Source organism: Rhinatrema bivittatum, chromosome 2, assembly GCF_901001135.1.
Source record: "Rhinatrema bivittatum chromosome 2, aRhiBiv1.1, whole genome shotgun sequence".
NCBI classification, from domain to species: domain Eukaryota; kingdom Metazoa; phylum Chordata; class Amphibia; order Gymnophiona; family Rhinatrematidae; genus Rhinatrema; species Rhinatrema bivittatum.
This window is the reverse complement of record NC_042616.1, coordinates 658,110,172-658,134,450: the sequence shown is the minus strand read 5'-3', so window position 1 is coordinate 658,134,450 and position 24,279 is coordinate 658,110,172. Positions and strand designations below refer to the sequence as shown.

The 24,279-nt window shown below is 45.5% G+C and overlaps 1 protein-coding gene across 2 annotated transcripts in view; it reads left to right on the top strand.

Moving 5' to 3' along the window:
* The window catches only part of VCPIP1 (valosin containing protein interacting protein 1), a 76,542-nt gene extending 52,789 nt beyond the window's left edge, over window positions 1–23,753 (top strand). The window contains exons 2-4 of one of the 2 annotated variants that reach the window (XM_029591405.1): window positions 1,580–1,666; window positions 20,548–21,440; window positions 22,936–23,753. In XM_029591405.1, the coding sequence (XP_029447265.1) occupies window positions 1,580–1,666; window positions 20,548–21,422 (962 nt within the window). In that variant the 3' untranslated portion in view covers window positions 21,423–21,440; window positions 22,936–23,753. The remainder of the gene's footprint in view (window positions 1–1,579; window positions 1,667–20,547; window positions 21,441–22,935) is intronic. The other variant, XM_029591406.1, reaches the window with a different exon arrangement.
* Window positions 23,754–24,279: the final 526 nt, after the last annotated feature.

Below are 24,279 nucleotides of genomic sequence, written 5' to 3'. Positions count from 1 at the left end.
TAACCTTGCATTTCCCTTCTGCTGCTTTATACTTCAGTTCATTTGGTGCCATGAGCCTTCATTCAAAACACTTGATATTTTCCCTATTTTATATCCCTTTCCCCTACCCTCCAACTTAACTATTCTGGTAATTACTGTGACTGTCCTCGGCTGGGGGGCTCCTCCCAGAATCCTACAGTCATGGGTCCTGAGTCCAGTTGCCAATAGCCATCACTTCCCTGCTGCCCTCCCAACTGTAAACACTGCCTCCGCACAATCCCGATCCTCAGCCAAACCGGAGAGGGCATGTCCCAGTTTGGAGATCGAACCAGGAACCTTCCATGTGGCATGAGGCTCATTATCACCCTTTGAAATAACACTAGGACACTATAAAATGTAGCAGATTTAAAACAAATTTAAGAAAGTAATTATGCATAAACTGAAAAAAACTAAATTGTGGAATTGATAGCTGGAGAATAGTTTTGTTGTATAGCTGGGCTTAAAAAAAAGTTTGAACTTCCTGAATAACAGAATCATGTTACCACAAATATCTGTATACAAAATATATAAATAGTTATTAACCAAGTAGATCAGGAGTTTGCCACCTCTTACTGCTAGGAATGAATAGGGATTAGATCTGTTGCGTACTTTTGAGTGACCCAACTGGACTTGGTCTGACCCAATATTGCACATGCATATCTACTTTTCTTATGTATAACATATATGCACTGCAGTAAAAACTGGAGCCAGCTAACATGAATAAAGGCCAAGCTCCAAAACGTTTATATTAGAGAGCTCCAGTGGTGCAATTAGATATATTGTCTGGACTGCAGTATATTTTAAAGGTGAACTGTATAGCGTTATTGAGCTTACATTCCTGTTTTAGTTTGCCTGCTAACTGGATGCGTTTGTTATCTGCTGAGTGTTTGTTACATTAGCCTTGTGGGATGGTTTAGTTTTTATGCAGAAACTGAAGCATAGAAGAACCAAGAACAATGGGGTGGTTTTCTGCTATCCTGCATGGGAAATGTTTTTAAATGTAGACAGTTCTGTTTATGCCATTAATTTCTCAGCACTTGTGGGGCAGCCATCTTTGGAAGAACGTCACGGGTTGCGTCACACATGTACAAGGTCATGATATCGCAGGTAACTTGCACTGGATGAGCCAAATACTGCTGCATACATTTTACATAGATGTGGAATGCACAATAAATTGACCTAAGGGGATGTGGCCAAAGCAGGAAGAATGGTTCTTCCCATATAGAGAGACCCAGAGTAGCTGCTCCTACTCTTCCATAATGCTAAAACCTATACAACACCTTATTTTTGCTTGCCATCTACAAAATACGAACACTTTCTGCCTTTATTTTGCCTATTCCTTTTGTGAGTGGTTTGGGAGAAAGCTACCACTGCATCTTTTTCTCTTGCAGGAACATGTTCAGAGTACTTCAAACTGACATTTTTGATCAGGGTACTGAGGTGTACAGATGTGAAAGCGAATGATAGCAGTAGATTCCGGTCAGCACCAGTTGTTGGTTTCATTCCCTGGTCTGTTCGTTTCATGTCAATTAACTGCTCTTTTATTGGTTTTGTTTTGCAGGAGAAGATGTGTGGTCTTATGCAAGGGGGCTTCCTCATTTGTTCCAACAGGGAGGCGTGTTCTACAACATGATGAAGAAAAATATGGGTACAGTTAGCTTTTAATCTTTGTTTAATCTACCGTATGTACTAATGGCAGAGTTGCAGTCTGTGTGGATTCTTTTAAGGCACTAACCATTCTCTCCAAAAACACGGTTGAGGTGTATTTGTAAAGAGTAAAGGCCCAGTTTCACACGAGGTGGGGGAAGAGAACGGGTCTAAGAGGAGCTCCTGAATGTAGAGCTTGGGAGACCCCAGCCCTGGGTTCTCCATGTAAGTAAGTGCAGGCAAAACTTTCCAAAAAATCACTTCCTCAACTTTTTGCATACCTTTTTATAGACTCCATTATTAAGGTAAATTTCCATGGCCCTTTTCCTTGCAGCCCGCAATGATCTGATTCTGGTCCCAGGTTAATATGTTTTTATAAGAGACAATGGTGTCTGTAACTTTTGAGTATAATTTAGGGCGGTTTATCATATCAAAAGGTGCTTCAATCCGAGAATGCTACAAACAATGATTCCTTAATTATTTAAAAATATTTTTCTATTTGATATTGAAGAGTAAACTGTGATCATGAGTTGAAAAGCCTCTTTGAAAATCTTGTTCTTTGTCCAAAATATGTTTGTTTGTTTTTTTCATCCAACATGTGATTTAGTAAATATTTTATTTAAGGCTTTGAAAATCTATATGCATTGGGATCTCGCAGGCACTTTGGTTAAAAAAAAAAAAAAAATGGTAACGTGGTTCCCGGTCATGAATCTGGAATGATACTGTGAGATATAACACATGTCTTGGTAAGGATAGGGTCTTACCACAGATCCCCAGGGTTAATTCTGTAGCAATGACTTGCAGACTGTGTGCCAATTATGTATAAAATGTATATTTAAGATATAAAACTATTTTACTATTTTGGATATGATGATTTTTGCTTTCACATTTTTCATTATCGGATAAATAAAAGTATCTGGGGGACATATTGGGACTACATACACAGCTCTTGACTTCTCTTGTGCTTAACTGCTGCTTTTTGGATGTATTGGAGTCTTGCCTTACATCTGTATGCTATCTACAATGCCGAAACATTTCTTTTCCTGTATAATTTGCTTGGAAAGTTTGCATGTTTCTTGTGTGCGTATCATCTGTTAAATAGTTTTAAAAAAAAATTTCTATTAGCATCTTTCTCCACTTTGTTTTTTCTTTCTTCTCTCATACTTTCTTTGCAGTCTGTCTTTCAGCCTCCTAAAGGGACCTTTTTCTTGCCTGCTTCTACCCCTCTACTGTTCTTTTTCTGCCTCCTTTCCAAACTCTTCTTCCCGCTCACGCCTATTGGATCCTTCCAGTCTCATCTACCTGTCTCCAGTTCCATCCCAGCATTTCTTCTCATGTAGTGTAATCACACAGCTGCTCATCCCTTCCGCTTTTAACCCATTCTCTTCCTTTCCCTCTCAACATGCACTCTTTTCATCCTTCACATCCATTCTTTCATCTTTCTCCTTATCATATTTCCCTTGCCCATTCCTTTCTCTCTAACTTCTTCCCCCACTAGTTGGCCAGTAGGAGTCCTTCACGCCGTGTCTGCCACCTGGTCTAGTCTCCTGATTTCATCATGTGATACACCGGAGAGGCCAGCCATCATGCCCTCCTCCTGGTTTCCTACAGTTTTTGTGGAGATTTTTCTGGTCTGTGGAGTTAATACCCAGTAATAACCTATTTGATGGGTTTATCAGTTCAATGTAAGATGCATCATGTCTCGAACAGATCAGAAGTATAAAATGTTACTCAGTTACCATTAGGCTAGAGGTTCCCAAACCTGTCCTGGAGGACCTCCAGCCAGTCAAGTTTTCAGGATATCCACAGTGAATATGCACAAGATAAAATGTGTGTGCTATGGAGGCGATGCATGCAGATTTATTGCATGCATATTTATTGTGGATATCTTAAAAACCCGACAAGACAGGATTGGGAACCACTACATTAGACTATATCTGTGTCGGCAGGGCCCCCATTCTCTCGTGACTGTGTGGCCACGGAAAGGACTACAAAATTCGGCCCTTGCCATGAAATTGTCTAACTCTGGCCAAATTGCAATGAGACACAGAGGACCCTCTCAAAACAAAAGCATTGGTGGTAGTAAGCAGCACATTTCCCCTCTCCTTCCTGCTCACTCTTCCTGGAAGAAAATTATTGGTGGCAGTGGAGGGTGTGGTCTAACCCCCCTGTATGCTCTCACTCACCAGTTCCTATCATTTTCAGACAGGAAGAAGACTGCAGCCTCTTTGCTCTTCCGATGCATCCTCCCTGCTCCTCTGCCAGGGCCCGAATGGCACGCTTTGAACCACATAGTTCAAAGCACAATGCTTGGTCCCTGGCTAGATGGGTAGGGAGGACATGCTGGAGGACCTGCAAGGCTGCCATCCTTCTCCTCCTCTTAGAAAATGATAGTTGCTGGTGGGATGCGGAGAGGGGGCAGAGAGAGAGTGAACCAGGTATCAGTTGAATACAAAGAATGGTGATCACTGGGAGGGGGAGTGAATGGACTGGGAAAACTGAGGGGTTCATCAGGTGGGGGAGGGAGTGAACCAGAATTAGAGGGGTTTGTGTGGGGGGCGGAACCAGCTGAGTGAAGCAGTTTGAGGAAAGGGGTGACCAGGGTAAGTGAGGGGTTCAGGGGGTTGGGGAGGGAAGAAGTGAAAGAGGGAGAGTGAAGGAATCCAAGGGGCTAGGGAAAAAAGGGAGGAGTCTGTGGCTTTATTCCTTCACCCCATTCCTATTCCTCTTTCTTTCTTCTCTTCCACTCCCATCCACAATACTCCCTTTTTTCTTACCTTCCCACTCCTGATCCCATTTCTCCCTACCCTCCCTTCTCTCCACTTGAGATTGCAGAGGAGGAAAATGAGAGAATCTTGTCTTCCCATTTCCAGATTCCTTCCCTTCTTCCCCAGTCCCAATCACTAAGATCCCTTTTCCTCTAATAAAAAAAAATTAAACAAATTAACTGGACATACGTCAGAAAACGTTATTTGTATAAAGAAAAAAAAATTTGTATTTCCTAGCGTGTAACCAGATGGACTCAGGACCAATGGGTATTGAGCTCTTCTGCTAGCAGATGGGAGACGGAGTCAGATTTCAAAGCTGACGTCGCTCTAGATATACCCCTGCAAGCAACCTCAGCTCTTCAGTATCTCCCAGTCTCCTAGCAGATGCGGACAGTATCCCACACACTAGAATAGTGTTAAGAATTACGGAAGAAGAAAAAAAATTTACCTTAAGGAAGATCGAGCCCCGCTCTCCTGTGGTGATACCTAAGGATCCCTCCCCCAGTCGAGAATTCCTGAGGTTGTTCTCAGATATCCCTCAGAGGGTGTGCCTTGGTCCGGTAGTCGATTCCCGGAATGGACTTAGCCCCCCAGTGTGGCTGAAAGGCAGCGGGTGCAGAAACGAGCGCGGCGGTGAAGGTAATTCCCTCTCCCCCCGCAGCTGGAGACCGTCTGGAACACGATTAGTAAGCGCTGAGACCACGTAAGAGAAAATCTTTAAATTCAGGTCTCCAGTCTCCACAGCTCGGATTGCCGTTCCGAATCCGTCCCTGGCGAGGTTAGAAGGGAGCACTGATCGGGTTGAGCAGTCTTGGTTGGGCTAGGTCCTGATCCGGTGCAAGGGATCCACACGCGTGGAGACCCTCGGGGGGGGGGGCGCCATTTTACGCGCGGGGGTCGTCAGCACCATCTTCCCTTCTTGACCGGCAGTATGCGCGGGGCAGGCCGGATGGCCAATACGCCTAACTTGCGCATGTCCAATACAGACGCTTGCACAACTGAGCACACCCGGCGCCCGTATCTACACGCACAGCTGCATTTACAACTGCACGCGCACAAACACACAGACAATGGCACCAGCACAAAAGAAGGCTAGAAGGCACTCTTTGCACAGCCTGCCACATAAGAGCCGCGCAGCCTGTATCAACACTGTGAAGAAGCCCAGGGGGAACCAAAGCCTGGCCCCTTACTGTCGGGAGATGGCTCCAGAACTACTGACTATAGCTTCCTGGACTTATGCATCTCCGAGATGGCTTCTTCACAGGAGGGCACCTCGGGGCCCCCTACTCAGACTCCCCCTAGGGTTAACATGGACCCAGGGACCTTCTCCTGGTTGGAATTTTTCCAAGGGCTGCAAGCCATTCAGGCACAATCAGCCCCAGGCTCAACCCCTGCCGGAAGCACAAGATCCTCCCGGCCCGGCTCAGATGCCTCGCCTAACCAAGAACTTCCCTAACAGGGACCCACACACCTCAGATGATGAGTGAGTAACTCCTGGAAGAAGGAGAAATCCCTCCAAGAATGGAACCATACTTCTTTCACAAAGAATGGAACCATACATTCTTCCACAAAGACGAATTACCAGCTCTTATTTCCTAGACTCAGAAGACTCTGGGTATTCCTGGCACGGACCCTATGGTGGAACCAAAGAAGAACCCCATCTTGGTGTCCCTTCGTAAGGCCTCATGCTACTTTCCAATGATGGAAGCCATCCAGGAACTGATTGACCTGGAAGGGATGCCCCAGAGGCCAGCTTCAAAGGGAGTCGGGCCTTGGAAGCCCTAGAACCAGCAACCCCCTCCCCCCCCCCCCCCATTGAGGGAGGGGCTGCATTGAAGGACACTCAGAACAGTCTATTGGAATCCATCCTTAAGCAGGCCTTCAACGCAACAGCGATGAAACTTCAGATTGCTTCCTGCTGCACACTGATGACATGTTTCTGCTTGCTTCTCTCAAGAGAGGCAAATAACTCCAGAATGTATACCGGTGAAATGATGGAACCTGCAGCAGCCTTCCTGACAGACGTAAGCTCAGACCTGGAGCGCACCTTAGCTAGGGGGCATTGCCTCGGTAGTGGCAGCCAGAAGACAACTATGGCTACGGAATTGGTCTGCGGACGCGACATCTAAAGCAAATCTCACAAGAATGTCTTTTAAAGGATCTCTCTTGTTCGGAAGTGAATTGGAGAAGTTAGCCAGCAAATGGGGTGAATCCCCAGTGCCTCGGCTACCGGAAGTTAGGAGTAAATGATCTCAGCGTCCCTCCCCCAGAAGAACCAAGGGCAGAGGATTGCAGCACTTTAGACCCTACAGGAACTTGCAGTTCCAGGCACCTCATCCCTCTGGAAGGTCCTAGCCCTTTCGGAACAGACAGACCAAGAGGGGAGCAGGCCTGGGGGCAGGCTCCAGCCGTGCTCCACAATGAGAATGGGCCGACCCATCCACAGGAAGAGGATATAGGGGGTTGACTTGCCCCTCTTCTACCAAAGATGGGTCGAGATAACGTCGGACAAATGGGTTCTAAACATCATTCAAGAAGGTTACTCTGGAGTTTCGCAGCATCCCTCGTGACAAATTTGTCACCCTGCCACTCCCATTCCAAGAGATTGGCAGTAGAAACCACTTTAACCAAGACTACTCAGTCTGAAGGCAATAACTCTGGTTCCCATGCCCCAACAAAATACGGGGTGCTATAAGAACATAAGAAAATGCATACTGGGTCAGACCAAGGGTCCCTCAAGCCCAGCATCCTGTTTCCAACAGTGGCCAATCCAGGCCATAAGAACCTGGTAAGTACCCAAAAACTATGTCTATTCCATGTTACCATTGCTAATGGCAGTGGCTATTCTCTAAGTGAATTTAATAGCAGGTAATGGACTTCTCCTCCAAGAACTTATCCAATCCTTTTTTAAGCACAGCTATACTAACTGCACTAACCACATCCTCTGGCAACAAATTCCAAAGTTTAATTGTGCGTTGAGTAAAAAAGAACTTTCTCCGATTGGTTTTAAATGTGCCCCATGCTAACTTCATGGAGTGCCCCCCTAGTCTTTCTACTATCCGAAAGAGTAAATAACCGATTCACATCTACCCGTTCTAAACCTCTCATGATTTTAAACATCTCTATCATATCCCCCTCAGTCGTCTCTTCTCCAAGCTGAAAAGTCCTAACCTCTTTAGTCTTTCCTCATAGGGGAGTTGTTCCATTCCCCTTATCATTTTGGTAGCCCTTCTCTGTACCTTCTCCATCGTAATTATATCTTTTTTGAGATGCGGCGAACAGAATTGTACACAGTATTCAAGGTGCGGTCTCACCATGGAGCGATACAGAGGCATTATGACATTTTCCGTTTTATTCACTATTCCCTTTCTAATAATTCCTAACATTCTGTTTGCTTTTTTGATTGCTGCAGCACACTGAACCGACGATTTCAATGTGTTATCCACTATGACACCTAGATCTCTTTCTTGGGTTGTAGCACCTAATATGGAACCCAACATTGTGTAACTATAGCATGGGTTATTTTTCCCTATATGCATCGTCTATTGTATTGTTCCTATATGCATCGTCTATTGTATTGTTCCCAAGAAGGGAAGGGAAGTATCTTTCCAGCCCATCTTGGATCTCAAGAATGTCGGCTGTCATCTGTGGATTCTACACTTCCTCATGGAAACTCTTCGCTCCGTAATAATGGCTTGTCAACCGGGAGAGTTTCTAACCTCCCTGTACCTTTCCAAAGCCTACCTTCACATCCCAGTCCATCAGGATCAGCAGCATTTCCTGCGCTTTGTGATACTGGGTCACCATTACCAGTTCCGAGCACTACCCTTCGGCCTAGCAACCGCCCCCAGAACCTTCACCAAAGTCATGGTGGTCATGGGAGCAACACTGAGAAAGGAAGGGATCTTGGTACACCCTTACCTGGATGATTGGCTAATCAGGGTAAAGTCTTCGGAAGAGAGCTGGCAGGTGACAAGCAGAGTCAAGAGCCTACTGCAGGAACTTGGTTGAGTCGTGAACACGGGCAAGAGCAGTCTGCAGCCCTCTCAATCGCTAGAGTACCTGGAGGCCCATTTCGACACCAAACAGAACAAAGTCTTCCTCCCTCCCCTGAGGAGAAGGAAACTGATGGAACAATTATGACGATTGATGACCAGTGCACGCCCCAAGATATGGGACTATCTTCCAAGTCCTCTGCCTCGTGGCATCAACCCTGGAAGTTTTCCCTTGGGCAAGGGCCCATATGTGACCGCTCCATCGCTCCTTACTGTCACGATGGAACCGACTGTCCCAGGACTACCCAATTCGCCTCCAACTACCAGCAGAGGTACGTTCTCAGCTCCAGTGGTGGCTACAGGAAGACCACCTAAGCGCAGGAATAAGCCTATTCCATTGAATTGGATCTTGCTTACCACAGATGTGAGCCTGCGAGGGTGGGGAGCCCACTGTCAGGAACTGATGGCCCAGGGACAATGGAACAAGAAAGAGGCGGAATGGAACATAAACCGCCTGGAAGCTGGAGCAGTCAGACTAGCATGCCTGCAATTCAACCAGAAACTCAGAGGCAAAGCAATTCGAGTAATGTCTGACAACGCGACAATGGTTGCTTACATCAACCACCAGGGAGGAACCAAGAGCCAGCAGGTGTCTCTGGAGATAGACCCTCTCGTGGCATGGGTGGAGATAAACCTACAAGGGATCTCGGCCTCCCACATCGTAGGAAAAGACAACATTTCAGCAGACTTCCTCAGCAGAGATAGCTTGGACCCGGAGGAATGGACGCTGTCAATCACAACCTTCCAACTGATAGTAAATCGCTGAGGCCTCCCAGCCATGGACCTACTGGCCACCCATCTCAGTGCCCAAGTCCACAGGTTCTTTAGCCGCAGACGAGAGCCACAATCCCAAGGAATTGATGCTCTCGTCCAGACTTGGCCAGAGGAAGACTTATTGTATGCCTCCGCCCCCCCCCCCCCCCCCCCCCCAGGGCCACTACTGGGCAATGTCATCCACAAGATAGAACATCACAGGGGACTAGTTCTACTAGTGGCCCCGGATTGGCCAAGACAACCATGGTACACAAACATGAAAAGACCCTCTGTGCCTACCTCCACGCAGGGCCCGATTCTCCACGAAGATGTGTCTCGATTCTCTCATACAGTCTGGCCCTTGAGAGGACTCACCTGAAGAAGCGTGATTACTCAAAGGCCGTGATTGACACCCTGCTTCGAGCGTGCAAGTTCTTCATATCCCTGTCATACATATGGATCTGGAGCGTATTCGAAGCCTGGTGTGAGGACCACGGGATTCTCCTGTGGACAGCCAAGATTCCCATGATTCTGGAGTTCCTACAGGACGGTATGAAGAAAGGGTTGTCCCTCAACTTCCTCAAGGTCCAAGTAGCTGCACTGGCCTGCTTCAGAGCAGAATTGGATGGTATCCGGCTATCAACCCATCCAGACTTGTCTTGCTTCCTGAAAGGGGTTAAACAACTCAGACCACCCCTAAAGTGGCTGCTGCCTCTATGGAATCTCAATTTAATATTAGACTTCCTAGTTAGGGCTTCTTTCAGACCAACATGCGGTCTGTCACTACGCCTCTTAACATTGAAGACGGCATTCCTGGTGGCAACATGTTCAGCTCATTGCATCTCTGAACTGCAGGCTCTATCCTGTTGGGAACCGTTCCTCAAGTTTGCGTACTGTCCCCTCCTTCCTTCCAAAAGTGGTTTCCGAGTTTCACTTGAACCAAACCATCTCGCTACCAGCTCCAGATGAACATAAGGACTTTGAAGACTCACGCCTTCTTCGCCATCTGAATGTCGGCAGACTCCTGGTGTGATTCCTGGAAAGATCGGAACCGGTGCACAAAACGGATCGCTTGTTTGTTCTTCACAGCGGGAAGAAACAAGGAGAAGCGGCCTCGCGGGTGACCATAGCCCGCTGGATCAAAGAAGTAATCAAGGCAGCCTACATAGAGGCAGGAAAGCCTTTACCTCTACAGGTTAAGGTTCATTCTATGAGGTCCCAGGCAGTCTCTTGGGCAGAGAAACCAAGCTGCTGTCGCCCACAGAGATCTGTCGGGCGGCGACGTTGTCCTCCATACACATCTCCAGGTTCTACCGCCTTGATGTTCAGGTCCGGGAAGATGCAGCCTTCGTAAAGGCAGTATTAAGTGGGCCACGGGCAGCCTCCCGCCCTGTCCGGGAGTAGCTTTTGTACATCTCATTGGTCCTGAGTCCATCTGGCTACACGCTAGGAAATGGAGAAATTACTTACCTGATAATTTCGTTTTCCTTAGTGTAGACAGATGGACTTAGCATCCCGTCCACGGCTGCCCCGGAAAAGGAGAACCTCGGATAACAAACCTCGAGACTAAGCAAATACGGGTAAGCCGCGGCCTACCCCTAGTTCAAGACACCCACAGTTTGTCCGGTGTCTGCGTTAATTGGTTGGGTGCACTGGCGATCTCCAGTTTTGAAATTAGTTGAACCAGTTCAAGTTTTTCTCAGGTTTAATCGTTATTTAAGCAAAGATATATCCACAATGGCTTTTCGAAGTGAATACTGAAGAGCTGAGGTTACTGCAGGGGTATATCTAGAGTGACGTCTGCTTTGAAATCTGACTCCATCTCCCATCTGCTAGCAGAAGATCATAAGAACATAAGAAAATGCCATACTTGGTCAGACCAAGGGTCCATCAAGCCCAGCATCCTGTTTCCAACAGTGACCAATCCAGGCCATAAGAACCTGGCAAGTATCCAAAAACTGTCTATTCCATGTTACCATTGCTAATGGCAGTGGCTATTCTCCAAGTGAACTTAATAGCAGGTAATGGACTTCTCCTCCAAGAACTTATCCAATCCTTTTTTAAACACCGCTATACTAACTGCACTAACCACATCCTCTGGCAACAAATTCCAGAGTTTAATTGTGTGTTGAGTAAAAAAGAACTTTCTCCGATTAGTTTTAAATGTGCCCCATGCTAACTTCATGGAGTGCCCCCTAGTCTTTCTACTGTCCGAAAGAGTAAATAACCGATTCACATCTACCCGTTCTAGACTTCTCATAATTTTAAACATTAACCATTGGTCCTGAGTCCATCTGTCTACACTAAGGAAAACGAAATTATCAGGTAAGTAATTTCTCCATCGCATGTATATACAAAATTATGCAAATTTGCCAACTCTTGCTGCAAAATTTTGAAAAAGCTGTTGTAGAAAATTGGGGGGGGGGCACTTTGACTGTTGATCACTTGTTAAAGGAAGAGTTTCCATAATTAACTAGTGTGAGCTTATTGTGTGCCAGGTACAGGAATGTCTTCCTTCGCTTGTGTTCAGTTACAATGGATGTGTATTAGAGGTTTCTATTCTATGTTCCCTCTAGTTGAACAATCATTACATAAGTTTATGGGACGCATTATATAGAGTGTTTAATTTTAGAACTTCTAGTACATTTCTGTATTTGCAACATGGGAACACAATGTCCAGTCATTTGTGATGAATGTTGTAACATTTGTGGGAGAGCGGTTATCAATTGAAATTGTAAAGGCATTGTGACAGATCTTGAAACACTATTAGAGTAGTAGTAAGTAGTATGAGACCTTAGTTTAAAAGTGGTGTTAGACATTTTGAATTCTTTGAACTGCTGCCCTAAAACTGTTTAGCCTCTTTCAAAGTAGTCATGTTGGCAGAAGTGTCGCAGATCATATCACTGGCCTAGTGTTTGGTTGGGTTAGATAATTTGTAGCCCTTTCTAACAATGCAGCTCCTCCCTCTGAGCAGTTCAGGGCAACAGCTGAAAGGGTTGATGTGTTGATATATGTATGAAATGGTGCACATCGTGAAAAACGAAATAACGTGGCATTTGTATATTGCACATCCAGAGTGCAGAATGATGGTCCATTAGTTGTATGACTGATCTTCCATAATGTGCCATGAAGAAAGGAAGTCTTGTTTTGTAATTCACTTCTGCTGTTTTCCATGTAAGCAATGGAGGGTGGAGGACTGAGGAGGCTGGAGAAAGATGAGTGAAGGCCCACGGGGGGGGGGGGGGGGGTGTAAATGTTTAGACATGGTGGGGAAAGGTATGGCTGTGAAAGGAGGAGGTGGTGGCTGAAGTTACTCTCTTTTTTTGTGTGTGGTTGGTAAGCTCTAGCGTGGGGCTGATAGCCCTCAACAGCCCACTGTTGTGGCCTTCTGTCTCAAACATCTGCTCACTCCTGCACTAAACAGAATTACTTGGTTGGCAGCAAAGGATGTTGGAGGAAGGAGATGCATAGAGCAGCGAGAGGTGCCTGGCTGCAATAATTATTGGCAGAGGAATGATAGCCATTGATGAAGAGGGAGGGGAGGAGGTGAGCTGTTTAGCACTTTAGTGCCTAGAAGGAGAGACAAGATGGAGGAGGGAGAGAAGAGAATAGACTGCAGAGGCAAATCGAAAGAAAATCCTAGGGGAAGGCAAGCTGTGGTGGGAGTGGATTTGGTTAGAAAAATGTGATTGGCGGGAGCTAGCGATAATGGGTAGCCAATGTCCACAGCTTTGCTTATGGGGAGGGAGGTCCTGCCTTCACACAGTGGTGACATGTAGTGGTCATACTCTGGATGTATGCAGACCTCCACAGAGCAATAACTCTTATGTGTATCTGTACAGTGCTGTGTGTCTGAATAGAGGCATGGAAATAATTATTAGTACTGTGTTTCAGAGGGAGCCAGTCTATGGCCTTTGGCCAAGGTGTGTCACTGCTATGACTGAGCGAGGTGAGGGAGGGGGTAGTAAAAGGCAGAGGTGATTTGAAAAATTGGGGGAAAACTGGGACAGTGACTTATGAAGGCCTGTGGTGCTGTAGAAGGTGGCAAGTTGCTCCCTGGCTTCTACTGAATCCCTGGTGTCTATGGGTGGAGGTGAGAAGGGAATTTAGAAGTCTGCTGGGGGAAGTGAAAATTGAATTGAGGAGTTTTGGCAAGGCAAGAACTTTTCCACCTGATCTAGGCCTGTGCATAAATCCTGGCCAGCCTCCACAGCCCTAATGGTTGTGAAACATACTCATGAGCCACTGTAGAAAAGGTAGGGGGGAGGGTAGATTATCATTAAAACTGAAAATATACATTAGAATGAAAAAATGAAATGCAGTTAACCTAGTATCACCCTAGGAGGTTCTTGTGTGTGTCTTTTTATACATGAGTTGAAGTCTGGAGAGTGGTGGAAATGCTCACATTTCAAACATGCCATGTTTCAAACATGTCTGTGTGCTACCCTGTGTCCATTATATGTAGGGATCGTTGTTTAAGTATTTTATTTTCTGGGAATTTCTCAGTTTGTTACAATAATTATAGTTGTTTGCCTGGAAAAATAGCAAGTCATTTTTTTCCACAGATTCCTCCTGGTTTTTGTTCTTGTTATAATAAACTCTGCTAAATTCCCAGGAAAAATAAATTAAAAACTGAAAATGAAGGTCCGTAGTTATATGTGAAATTGTAGAGGAAAGTATACTTTTCAGTGAGCATGCCTCAGGATTCAAAACTTTAGGATCTACTTGAAGCTATCTCCAGGTCCACCAGACTAGATCAGCTGCCCTTTTTCCCTGAGCATTGCTTCGCTGGGTCCCACTCTAGCTCCTTAGCTAGTACTTATGTAGCCTCTCAAGCTTAAAGATAGGACAGATGAACTGATGGAGCTCTTTCAGTCATATCTGTGGCCATCAGCTTCTGCTATAAGAGCTCCACTTGGCATTTTTTCCTCCAATTTTCAAAGGGCTACCTAGTTGAGTACACATGCACTTCTAATGCACTGGCTTTGTAGGAGACTTTCAAAGAAAAACTTCCCAGATAGCTTCTTTTTGAAAATTAGCACAAATTAGTCATCTCTCTTGCACCTGGTTGTGTGGCAAGGCGAACTGTTTAGTACATGTAGAGAACGTGCACATGGTGTTTCCTCCCCTGACTGAAACATTCCCAGCGAACACCTCTATTAATCCAGCTAAGAGTATGTACTCTATGGCAACTTGTTCATACTTCAGGCAGAGGAGGACAATTTACTGGGACAAATGACTTTGAAAATTGCCCTTTTAATCTTAACCCTAAATAGAAGGCACAGTGGTAACCTGAATGGAGCTTCAGGCACGACCCTAAATGGAAGGCATGGGGGTAACCTGAACTGAGCTACAGGTTCTAGCCTAAACATACTTTCTCTGAGGATAAGCAGTATGGGTGACATCATCTTATAAAGTCAGGCATGGAAAACTTATGTCAGACTTTCTAGAAATTTGAGCCTTTCTGAGCATGCGCAGCATGCCATTATACCACGCATCCACGTTGGGTCCCTTCAGTCTCTGCTTTTCCGTGGAGCCTCGTGTCTCCCTCTAGTTTTGCAGTGAAGTAGCCCCTTTTTCTTTTTTAACTTACATTTGTGATTTCACGTTTTCTACCTCATATTCATAGAGGGTCCCGGTCCCTTCAGTGACTTTTCCTTATCATTCTTAGGTTTTTGACATTTGGGTAAATTTCTTTTCCTTTGTCATTCTCCTGGGGTGGCAGTGCAGTCTGTGCCTGCCAGCCATCGACAGCTATAAATTACAATTTAAAGTCCCTTTTATTTTGACGCCATGTCCTCCACAGGATTTAAGAGAATGCTCCAAGTGTACGAGGACCATGTCTATTATGGATCCCCATGATAGATGTATCCTCTGCCTAGGGATATTGCATGATGTCCGGGGTTTCAGCAGATGCGCTTAGATGACCCCAAAAGGACATCTGGCCTGACTCAAGATGAAGCAATGCTTTGGATTGTAAAAGTCTGAACCATCGACATCAAAGGACCTCAGAGCCGCACTGATGGCCATCAAGTCCTCTACATCAGCGGGGCCATTGGTTCCGTCAATGTCGAAGGCTGATAGGGGCACCAGAGACAGGCACTCGCCTAGCTCCTCCAGGTCGAAGACGTCAGATTAATTGTCATCAGCCTCTGCATCAGGGAGAGACTGATACGAGCATCGAAGGAAGCTGAAGAAGCATCGGCATTAGTCCCTGTCGATACACGGTGCCGGGCATGGGGATGCACCAGCGGATGCATGGGTAGGTCGGCCAATCCTTCCTGATGCCTGGGAGTACGCCACGGCCTTAATCCGTCCAGATGTTAGCCATCTATCCACCTCTTGGGTCAAAGAGGATGTAACCACTCCTCCTGGCTCCCAGTCAGTCTTGACATTGACAACGTTCGAGGAGGAGCTTGAGCAGCGCAGGCAGTGCAGAGTCTTGACATTAGGGCACAGACTGCACTGGGGCCTGCACTGACCTACCTAGCACCCATGCTAGAATCCCTTTATGCACTCGACATGCTACTGACGCAGCCTGTGCTGGAGCCCGGGGTATCAAAGGTGCCACGGGTCGATCCAGTGGTCATCCCTGATTCCCCAGAGAGGGAAGCTCCCCTGGAAATGGGGGTGGCTTCGGGTCCTCGGTCAACACGGCCAGAGCCATCTGTTCCCATACCTCCAGCTAGGGACTGAGCACTATTGGATCAGTCATCTGTCAGTGACAGTGATGATGCCCCTTATGACCCCTGGGTGGTGACTACTCATGTTTCTGTCACCGATGCATCAGATGGCCTCCCCTTGGACCCCCCTTCTCCAGCTGATCAAAGAAAGTCTCCAGTGGAGCACCTCTCCTTCACAGGGTTTGTTAGGTTGATGTCAGAAGCCACCCCCTTTCAATTAGAGATAGAGGATACACAGCACAAGATGCTAGATATCCTCTAGTACGTGGAGCTTCCCAGGGATATTGTGGCAGTCCCAGTACACAAGATCATTGTGGAGCTGCTGATTAGGATGTGAGAACACCCCCTCTCAGTGCCTCCCATAAGCAGGAAGGCAGTCGCAGTTTCTCATCCATAAGGCTTTCAGATTCAACAAGCATCAGCTGCCACACCAATCTGTGGTTGTGAAATCTGCTCTCAAGAAGGCCAGGTGCTTTTGGACTCATTCCTCGGGGCCCCTGGGGAAGGATCAGAGGGCAATGGATGCTCTTGGGAGAAAGGTCTTTCAAGGAGCTATGTTTAATGCCTGCATAGTGGCCTACCAGCTCTGTAGGCCAGTATATATGGGACATTCTGAAGCAGGTGGAGAGGGTTGCTGGTGCACAAGGGATACAGTCGATCTATGATGTTTTTGAAATGGCATGGAGTAGGTCTGCAGTGGAGATTGGTGTTCATAGATTTTCCTGGCTGCAGGCCTTGGACCTCTGACCAGAGGTACAGGAATGACTTGCAGACATGCTGTGCACAGGAAAGAATCTCTTTGGAGATAAGGTGAAGACTATGGCCCAAATTCTGGACCGCCATGTGACACTCCAGCAATTCTCTGCTGACACCCAGGAGACCTGCGAGGTCAGGAGAATGGAAGAATTTCTTCAGCCCAAGAAAATAATACCCTCCTCTGCCTTGACCTCATCAGCAATCGCTGGCCCCTTGCAGACACTCAAGGCAACAAATGGCCCCAAAGTCTCAGCCAGCACCTCATTCAACTCCAGGGACAGGGTTTTAAGTGGACTGCAGGGAGCATAGCCACTTCTGCCATACCAGTGGCCCAGTGTCCTTGCCATCATGCACAATGGATACAAATTAAATCTATTGAGTGCCCCGCCAAATTGCCCCAGAGTCCTTTTTGGGGTCTGATAGCTCATCAGGAGGTACTTATAGAGGAGCTCTCATACCTCTTAATGGCTAGAGTGGTGAAATCCATCCCACCAGGGGAAATAGGGTATTTTACTTGCAGTATTTCCTGATACCAAAGAAAACAAGGGGACTCCATCCCATCTTAGACCTGGGCCTTGAAAACATTTATGAAATAGGAAAGGTTCAGCATGGTTTCCCTGGTCACCATAATCCCTTTCTTGCAAAAAGGGGACTGGCTATGTTCTCCAGATCTGAAGGACATGTACATCCATATCAAGATATTCCCCAGTCATCGGAAGTATTTCTGATTTGTGGTGGGAACTCAGCACTTCCAGTATCGCGTACTGCCATTTGGGCTAGCGACTGTCCGTGTCGTCACAAAATGCCTAGCTGTAATGGCAGCGCACTTACGTAAGCTGGGAGTCCATGTTTTCCCCTATCTGGATGATTGACTGGTCAAGAGCACCTCTTGGGCAGGAGCCAAGGCATCAATGCTCTCGACCATCCAGGTGCTGAAGTCACTAAGGTTTGTCATCAATTACACCAAGTCACATCTCAGTCCATCACCTCAATTTGACTTCATTGGAACCCTGCTAGACCCGGCTCAGGCCAAGGTTTACCTGCCGTGGCAACAGGCCTATCAATCTGATGACCATCATAGCGGGGCTTCAACAGAGCCAGTAGGTATCAGCCTGGGACATGTTGAGGTTGCTGGGCAATATGGCCACTACAGTGCATGTCACTCCCCTGGTATGACTGCACACGCGGCATGCCCAACAGATCCTAAGGTCTCTGTGGCATCAGGCCACACAGGCCTTCCAAGACTGCATCTGAATTTCTCTGGCCCTCTGAGACTCTGGATGGAGTTTACCTTGCAAAGTCCCCAGTTTTAAATTACGTTGACAATAAATGCATCAACCCTGGGCTGGGGAGCACATGTAGATGGGCTCAGCACCCATGGTTTGTGGTCTGCCCAGGAAAGCCATTGTTGAATCAATTTTCTGGAGCTTCAGGTGATGGAGTACACTTTGTGGGCTTTCAAGATTGGCTGTTCAACAAAATTGTCTAGATACAGACAGACAACCAAGTTGCAATGTGGTATGTCAGCAAGCAAGGAGGCACAGACTCATATCTCCTGTGTCAGGAAAATGTTTTTAGATTTGGTCATGGGCTTGTCACCACGGGATGGTGCTCAGGACGTTGTATCTGGCTGGTGTGGGAAATGTATTTGCAGTCAGGCTGTCGCACCTTCAGGCCCCACGAATGGTCTCTGGATCAGGGTGTGGCAAAAACTGTATCATATGCCTCTAGAGGAGCCCATACATGGATCTATTCACCACGCATTGGAACAGGAAGGTTCCTCTGTTCTGCTCTCCGTACAGGACTCATGGCAGGGCAACCTCAGATTCCTTGGCCTTGTATTGGGGCGAGGGTCTTCTGTAAACTTATCCTCCAGCTCCTTGTTGAAGCTTTGCAAGGACAGATGGACTATAATTCTCATAGCCCCTCATTGGCTGAGACAGGTCTGGTTTCCACTCCTGTGGGAGATGTCCATCCGGAAACCAATCAGTCTGGGGACTTCCCTAGATCTCATCACACAGATTCAGGGCAAGTTGCGTCATCCCAACCTTTAGACCCTGACGCTCACAGACTGAATGTTGAGAGATGTCTGTATCTCTTGAAGATGTGTCTCATGTCCTGCTGGATTCCAGAAAGCCTTCCACCAAAAAGTCTTATGAACTGAAGTGGAAGAAGTTCTCTGTGTGATGTGAGCCAAAGGCCTTAGATACTTTATCCTGCCTGACACACACATTGTTTGATTACCTTCTACACCTTTCAGAAGCTGATCTTAAAACCCACTCCATGAGGGTTCACCTGAGTGCGATTGGTGCATAGCTTCACAGTGTAGAGGGCAAGCCCATCTCTGTACAGCATATAGTTATATGGTTCATGTGAGGTCTGCTTCAGCTGAAGTCTCCCCTAAGGCCTCCTGCTATGCCTAAAGACCTGTGTGGTGCTGGCCCAGCTGATGAAGGCTTCTTTTAAGCTCCTGCGTTCCTGTGGCCTGACTTACCTGACCTGGAAGGTCATATTTTTGGTAACAGTCACTTCAGCATACAGGGTCTGTGAGCTCTCCAGGCCTTAGTGACTTACCCATCTTATACTAAGTTTTTTCATGACGGGGTGATCCTGCTTATGCACCCTAAGTTCCTTCCTAAGGTGGTGTTGGACTTCCATCTTAACCAGTCCATCGTCTTGCCAACATTCTTTCCTAGGCCCCATTTACACTAAGGCAAATGGTCCCTGCACAGTTTGGACTGCAAAAAAGCTTTAGCCTTCTATCTGGATTGAACAGAAGCCCATAGACAGTCCACCAACTTTTTGTTTCTTTTGACCAGAACAGGCTGGGTATCGCCATTGGCAAGCAGACGCTTTCCAGTTGGCTAGCAGACTGCATCTCCTTCTGTTATGCCCAAGCAGGATTGCATCTTGGGGGGGGGGTCATGTCAAGGCTCACTCTAGAATAACCCACTGCCATGGCAGTGGTGTTGGTCCACTTGCAAGCAGTTCCGATGGAGATCTACAGAGCTGTGGCATGGAGTTCTCTCCACACATTCACATTGCATTATTGTCTGGATAGGGGTGGCAGACGCGACAATAGGTTTGGCCAGTCTGTCCTTCAGAACTTGTTTGAGGTATAGAACCCAAATCCATTCCCACCTAGGCCCGTTGTTTGTTCAGGGTGCCCCTCTTGTTACTAACAAACTGGTTATTGTGCCTGTTTGCACTTGCTTTGTGTTTTGTTGGTCCCCTTTTATGTTGGGGGAAGCAACCTGTAGCTAGGGATTCAATTGTGTATGAGGACTGCCATCCTGCTTGACATCTGAGAAAGTTACTTACCTGTAACAGGTGTTTTTGGAGGACCGCAGGATGCCAGTCCTCACAAAACCTGCCACCTCCCCATGGAATTGGGTTTCCACTTAATGGGTTATTCCTGAATTTTATATTATGAGTCTGAAGGGACCTCACATGGATGCATGGTATGGCATGCTGAGCATGCTCAGAGAAGTTCAGTTAAAGTTCTAGAAACTTTGACATAAGTTTTTGTGCTGGGTTCCATCGGTTGATGTGACGCATGTGAGGACTGACATCCTGCTATCCTCTGAGAACACCTGTTATAGGTAAGCAACTCTGCTTTTTCTGGGCAGACTAGACTGGCCATTTTGATCTTTATTGGCTGTCTTTTTGTATGTTACTGTGTTTTAGCTGATCTAAGATGCTACTTGCCCTAGGGAGCAAACTTTTTTTCCTGCAAGAGCTAGTGGAGTACATTAGTGTGTGTGTTTGTTTTTTCTTAAGTAGAGATTAAAAAACAGGTTCCATTAGTGATAAATGCATATTTTAATAGAAACTAATCATTTTGCTTTCATTTCTCATTCTGCATAGGTCTGGTTGATGGAAAGCACTGCAACTTCCCCTATCTGCCCGGTAAAACGTTTGTGTATAATGCATCAGAAGACAGACTGGAACTGTGTGCAGATGCTGCAGGCCACTTCCCCATTGGTCCTGATGTAGAAGATATGATTAAAGAGGCATTAAGTCAAGTCCGAGCTGAAGCATCTTCAAGAAGCAAGGAGGCGAGCCCCTCACATGGAGTCCTTAAACTAGGGAGTGGTGGAGTGGTAAAAAAGAAGTCTGAACAACAACATAATGTGACAGCATTTCAAGGGAAGGGGCATTCGTTAGGAACTGCATCAAGCAGCCCGTACCTTGATCAAAGACCTAGGGACAACCCACCTAGTAGAAAACATAGTACAGGGTCAGATTTCAGTATTGGTTCCAAAAAATCAGAACCATCTGTATTCACAGCTACTCCTGGTGACAGTGAGCTTATCCGAGTAGCTCCTGGAGTAGTTACGATGAGAGACAGCAGACAAATTGACCCCAGTTTAGTTGAAGCTCAGCGTAAAAAACTGCAAGAGATGGTTTCTTCAATTCAGGCCTCGATGGATAAACACTTGCGGGATCAACATTCAGAGCAGTCGGCAGCAGCTGAGTCAACTGTGAGAAGAGGAGACGTTGCAGGGCCCTCTGCTCAGTGCAGTGGAATTAGTCAGATAGTTTTGCCAGCGCCTGAGTCTTTGACTAGTGATAGTGCACTGCTGGGTGCAGAACCAAGTGCTGGTAGCCTGGCAAACACAGTGGAAACATTCCCCTCCGGATCTAAAGTACAACAAAGAGTTTCTGTTGAAGAGCCTGAAGAAATGGATAGCCAAGATGCAGAGATCACGAATACAGCTGAGCCCATGGATCACTCTTGATTGGAGGACAGCTAATAAGTAAAGATTATATTATTATTGTGTGATGTGTATGTTGGCTGGGCCATGTTCATGAATAGTCATAAAAATAAAATCTTATACATATGTTTAAAAAAAGTAATCTTATCCACTGCATGACGTGTGTGATTGGCATTTAATGGACCACTACATAGACAGTCAATGGGATGAATTCCTGTGATGAGGTGGGATATTGGAAGATCTTTTGTAGCACTGTTGCCATCAAAGGTTTAGGGAGCAATTAAAAAAAAAAGTTGGATTAGTGCAAACCGTCCTCTGAAGAAATACTCCCAGGATGACCAAAATAGACTGCCAGCTGACATATCTCTTGTTTTGGCCCTGCAGTTTTCTGTTTCCTTTAGGCTTCCAGCCTAGTTTGAACCAGCCTCTACTAGCTACATTGCTATGAGTCTTTGTTCACAACTACCCATAACATTTTCCAATTTTTTTTTAACCCTCCATCCTTGTCTAGCGCAGCCATCACAGTGACTGTCCTTGGTCAGGGGCCACAGACCACAGCTTCCTCTGGAAACTGGTACTTATGCACCCAGAATCTGTCCACATTGTGTAATGACTGAGGTTTGCTCCCCTTAAGTGGTGAATGCTGCCTCTGCTGCAGCACCGGCTGGCCTGGTATGGGACAGAAGCCAGGCACAGGAATTAAACCCAGCTCTCCTGCATACATGGCCTTAGGGCTAGCCAAGGTTTGTCTTTCTGATTCATAAAGATCTGTTACATGGGCAATTACATGCTGACTGAAAGCTTTATATGGCTCCTTTTTAATGCTTGACAAATACCTGAAATTACAAGCTATAAAGTTATTTAAGGAAAAAAAACCCAGCAGGAATAGAAATTCATGTACAGTTGCAAACAAATCTGTCTCCCTAGATAGATAATTTACACATGTGAAAAAGCAACTAAAAAGTTGATATTGTAATTCATAATGCAGCATATATGGATCACAATATTTACCACTGGCTGAGATATCCTTACAATCAAACATTTATTTTTGTATTTTAAGCAGGTCATTACTTGTAACAAGATTGTAATTTGTGAGGCTTTCCTTTACCTGTTACATATTGTCAGATAAAGCAAGGTTAGATCTAGTCTGTGTAGACTGACATAGGATCAAATTGAGCTGAGTAGTACATTTTGGCTTGTCTGATATTGCCAACACTTGTGCCTGCTCTTCTAACAAGTGAAGGGGTGTTTTTATATGGATCCTGGCATTCTGAAGCAGCATGGTGTTGCACACTTCATTGGTATTGCACCTAAATATTGGCTTGTGTTGTAGCAAGAAGTACAAGTCAAGAAATAGTTTCTCTACCAAAAAGTTTACTTGTCATTGTTCAAGAAATGTCATCTTATTAGCAGACTTCCAAACAGAAATATTGACAGTTTTTAATAAATGGGTATGTTCATTAATCAACTGTCTGAGCTCTTAAAAGCTGTTCAGTTTGACTCCTATTTTCCTGAAAACATGTATTGTCTTCTTCAGTACCCCTAGGCCTCTGACCCAGACAAGTCTACCGTGCAAGTTCTCTCCATCAGTCCATGGCAACGTTGGCGTTTATTTCAACAGTATATTCATCAGGTCTTCACAGATCTTCCCTGAGCAGCAGGCCTCGTGCTCACAACGCACAGACTGAGATATGATGATCCAATACTGCACTGGTGTTGCACTTCTTATCCTGCAGATCTTCATTTTATCGAATATATTTCCATCTTTTTCAGCTACTTTCTTTACTGTTGGATTGCAGTGAAGTTGAATTTGGTGGATGAGCAACAAATGTATTGTTAATAAAGGCTCAGAGACGGCACATTTTAGGCCTTGCTTGGCTGTCTTTGTTTTTGTACTTGTTTGATTTTACCAATATCACGACTATTCACAGCTTTTCACTTTAGAACCATTTTTATTCAAAAGGTTTTCGTACACTGAACCGATATATGAGATGCTTTATCTGATTTGTTGGTCTGCTCTTTAGGTAGATGGTAAGAGAATTTTGCTTGTTAAGAACTAACCAGGGCATATATGACCAAGTATCTGTTAGAATGTATTTAGTTTACTTTGAGGTTTGTTTTGGGGAAAGATATCTGGCCATAATCCTGTTTGTGCAAAGCCCTGTCTGCATTCCCATGCTATAAGCGCTGAAAGTGGCAGTAATTTGAGTGACAAATGAGTAAGTTTTGCATATTTTCCCTTTGCACTTTTAAATGAGGGAACAGGGTTGTATATATCACTAGCCTTGCACCTAAAAAAAAAAAAAAGAGGAAATATTAAGCAAGTGAAGGAAATGAAAAGGTCACTTTATGAATCTTCTGAGTATTTAACAGGTTTCGATTATAAGTAGTTCAAACTATTTGATTTCTAACCTTTACGATTAATCTGTTAGCACTGCTATCTGATTCTTTTCCTCACAGGGGATAAATAGTTTTCTGAAAAGAAATTGCAGTATTTAGTTAAAACCACGTACAATCATTTCTTCCTCTCAAGAATCATACAGTTTCATTTGTACATATCCGTTTGCAGGGTTACGGCTTGTTAAATCTGAAATTGGATCTTGCAAGTGCTGCTAAGATGTTCCATGGCACTTTATGGTTGCTTACCAGTGGAATCCATGTAACACCAGCCCTACAACCAATGATGTGTACACATTTAACTGTATCGTTTTTGTAGCTGATTTTACAGTGCTGTCTTACAATTGCACAGTAATGAATAAATTCTTATCAGTTGAATGTTTGATTTGTAGGCTGAATATGAGAGTTGGGCACACAACTCAGAGGACACAGTAAACTTAAATTAGTACTTTAAGTCATTCTTTTGATGGAAAGGTTGAAATCC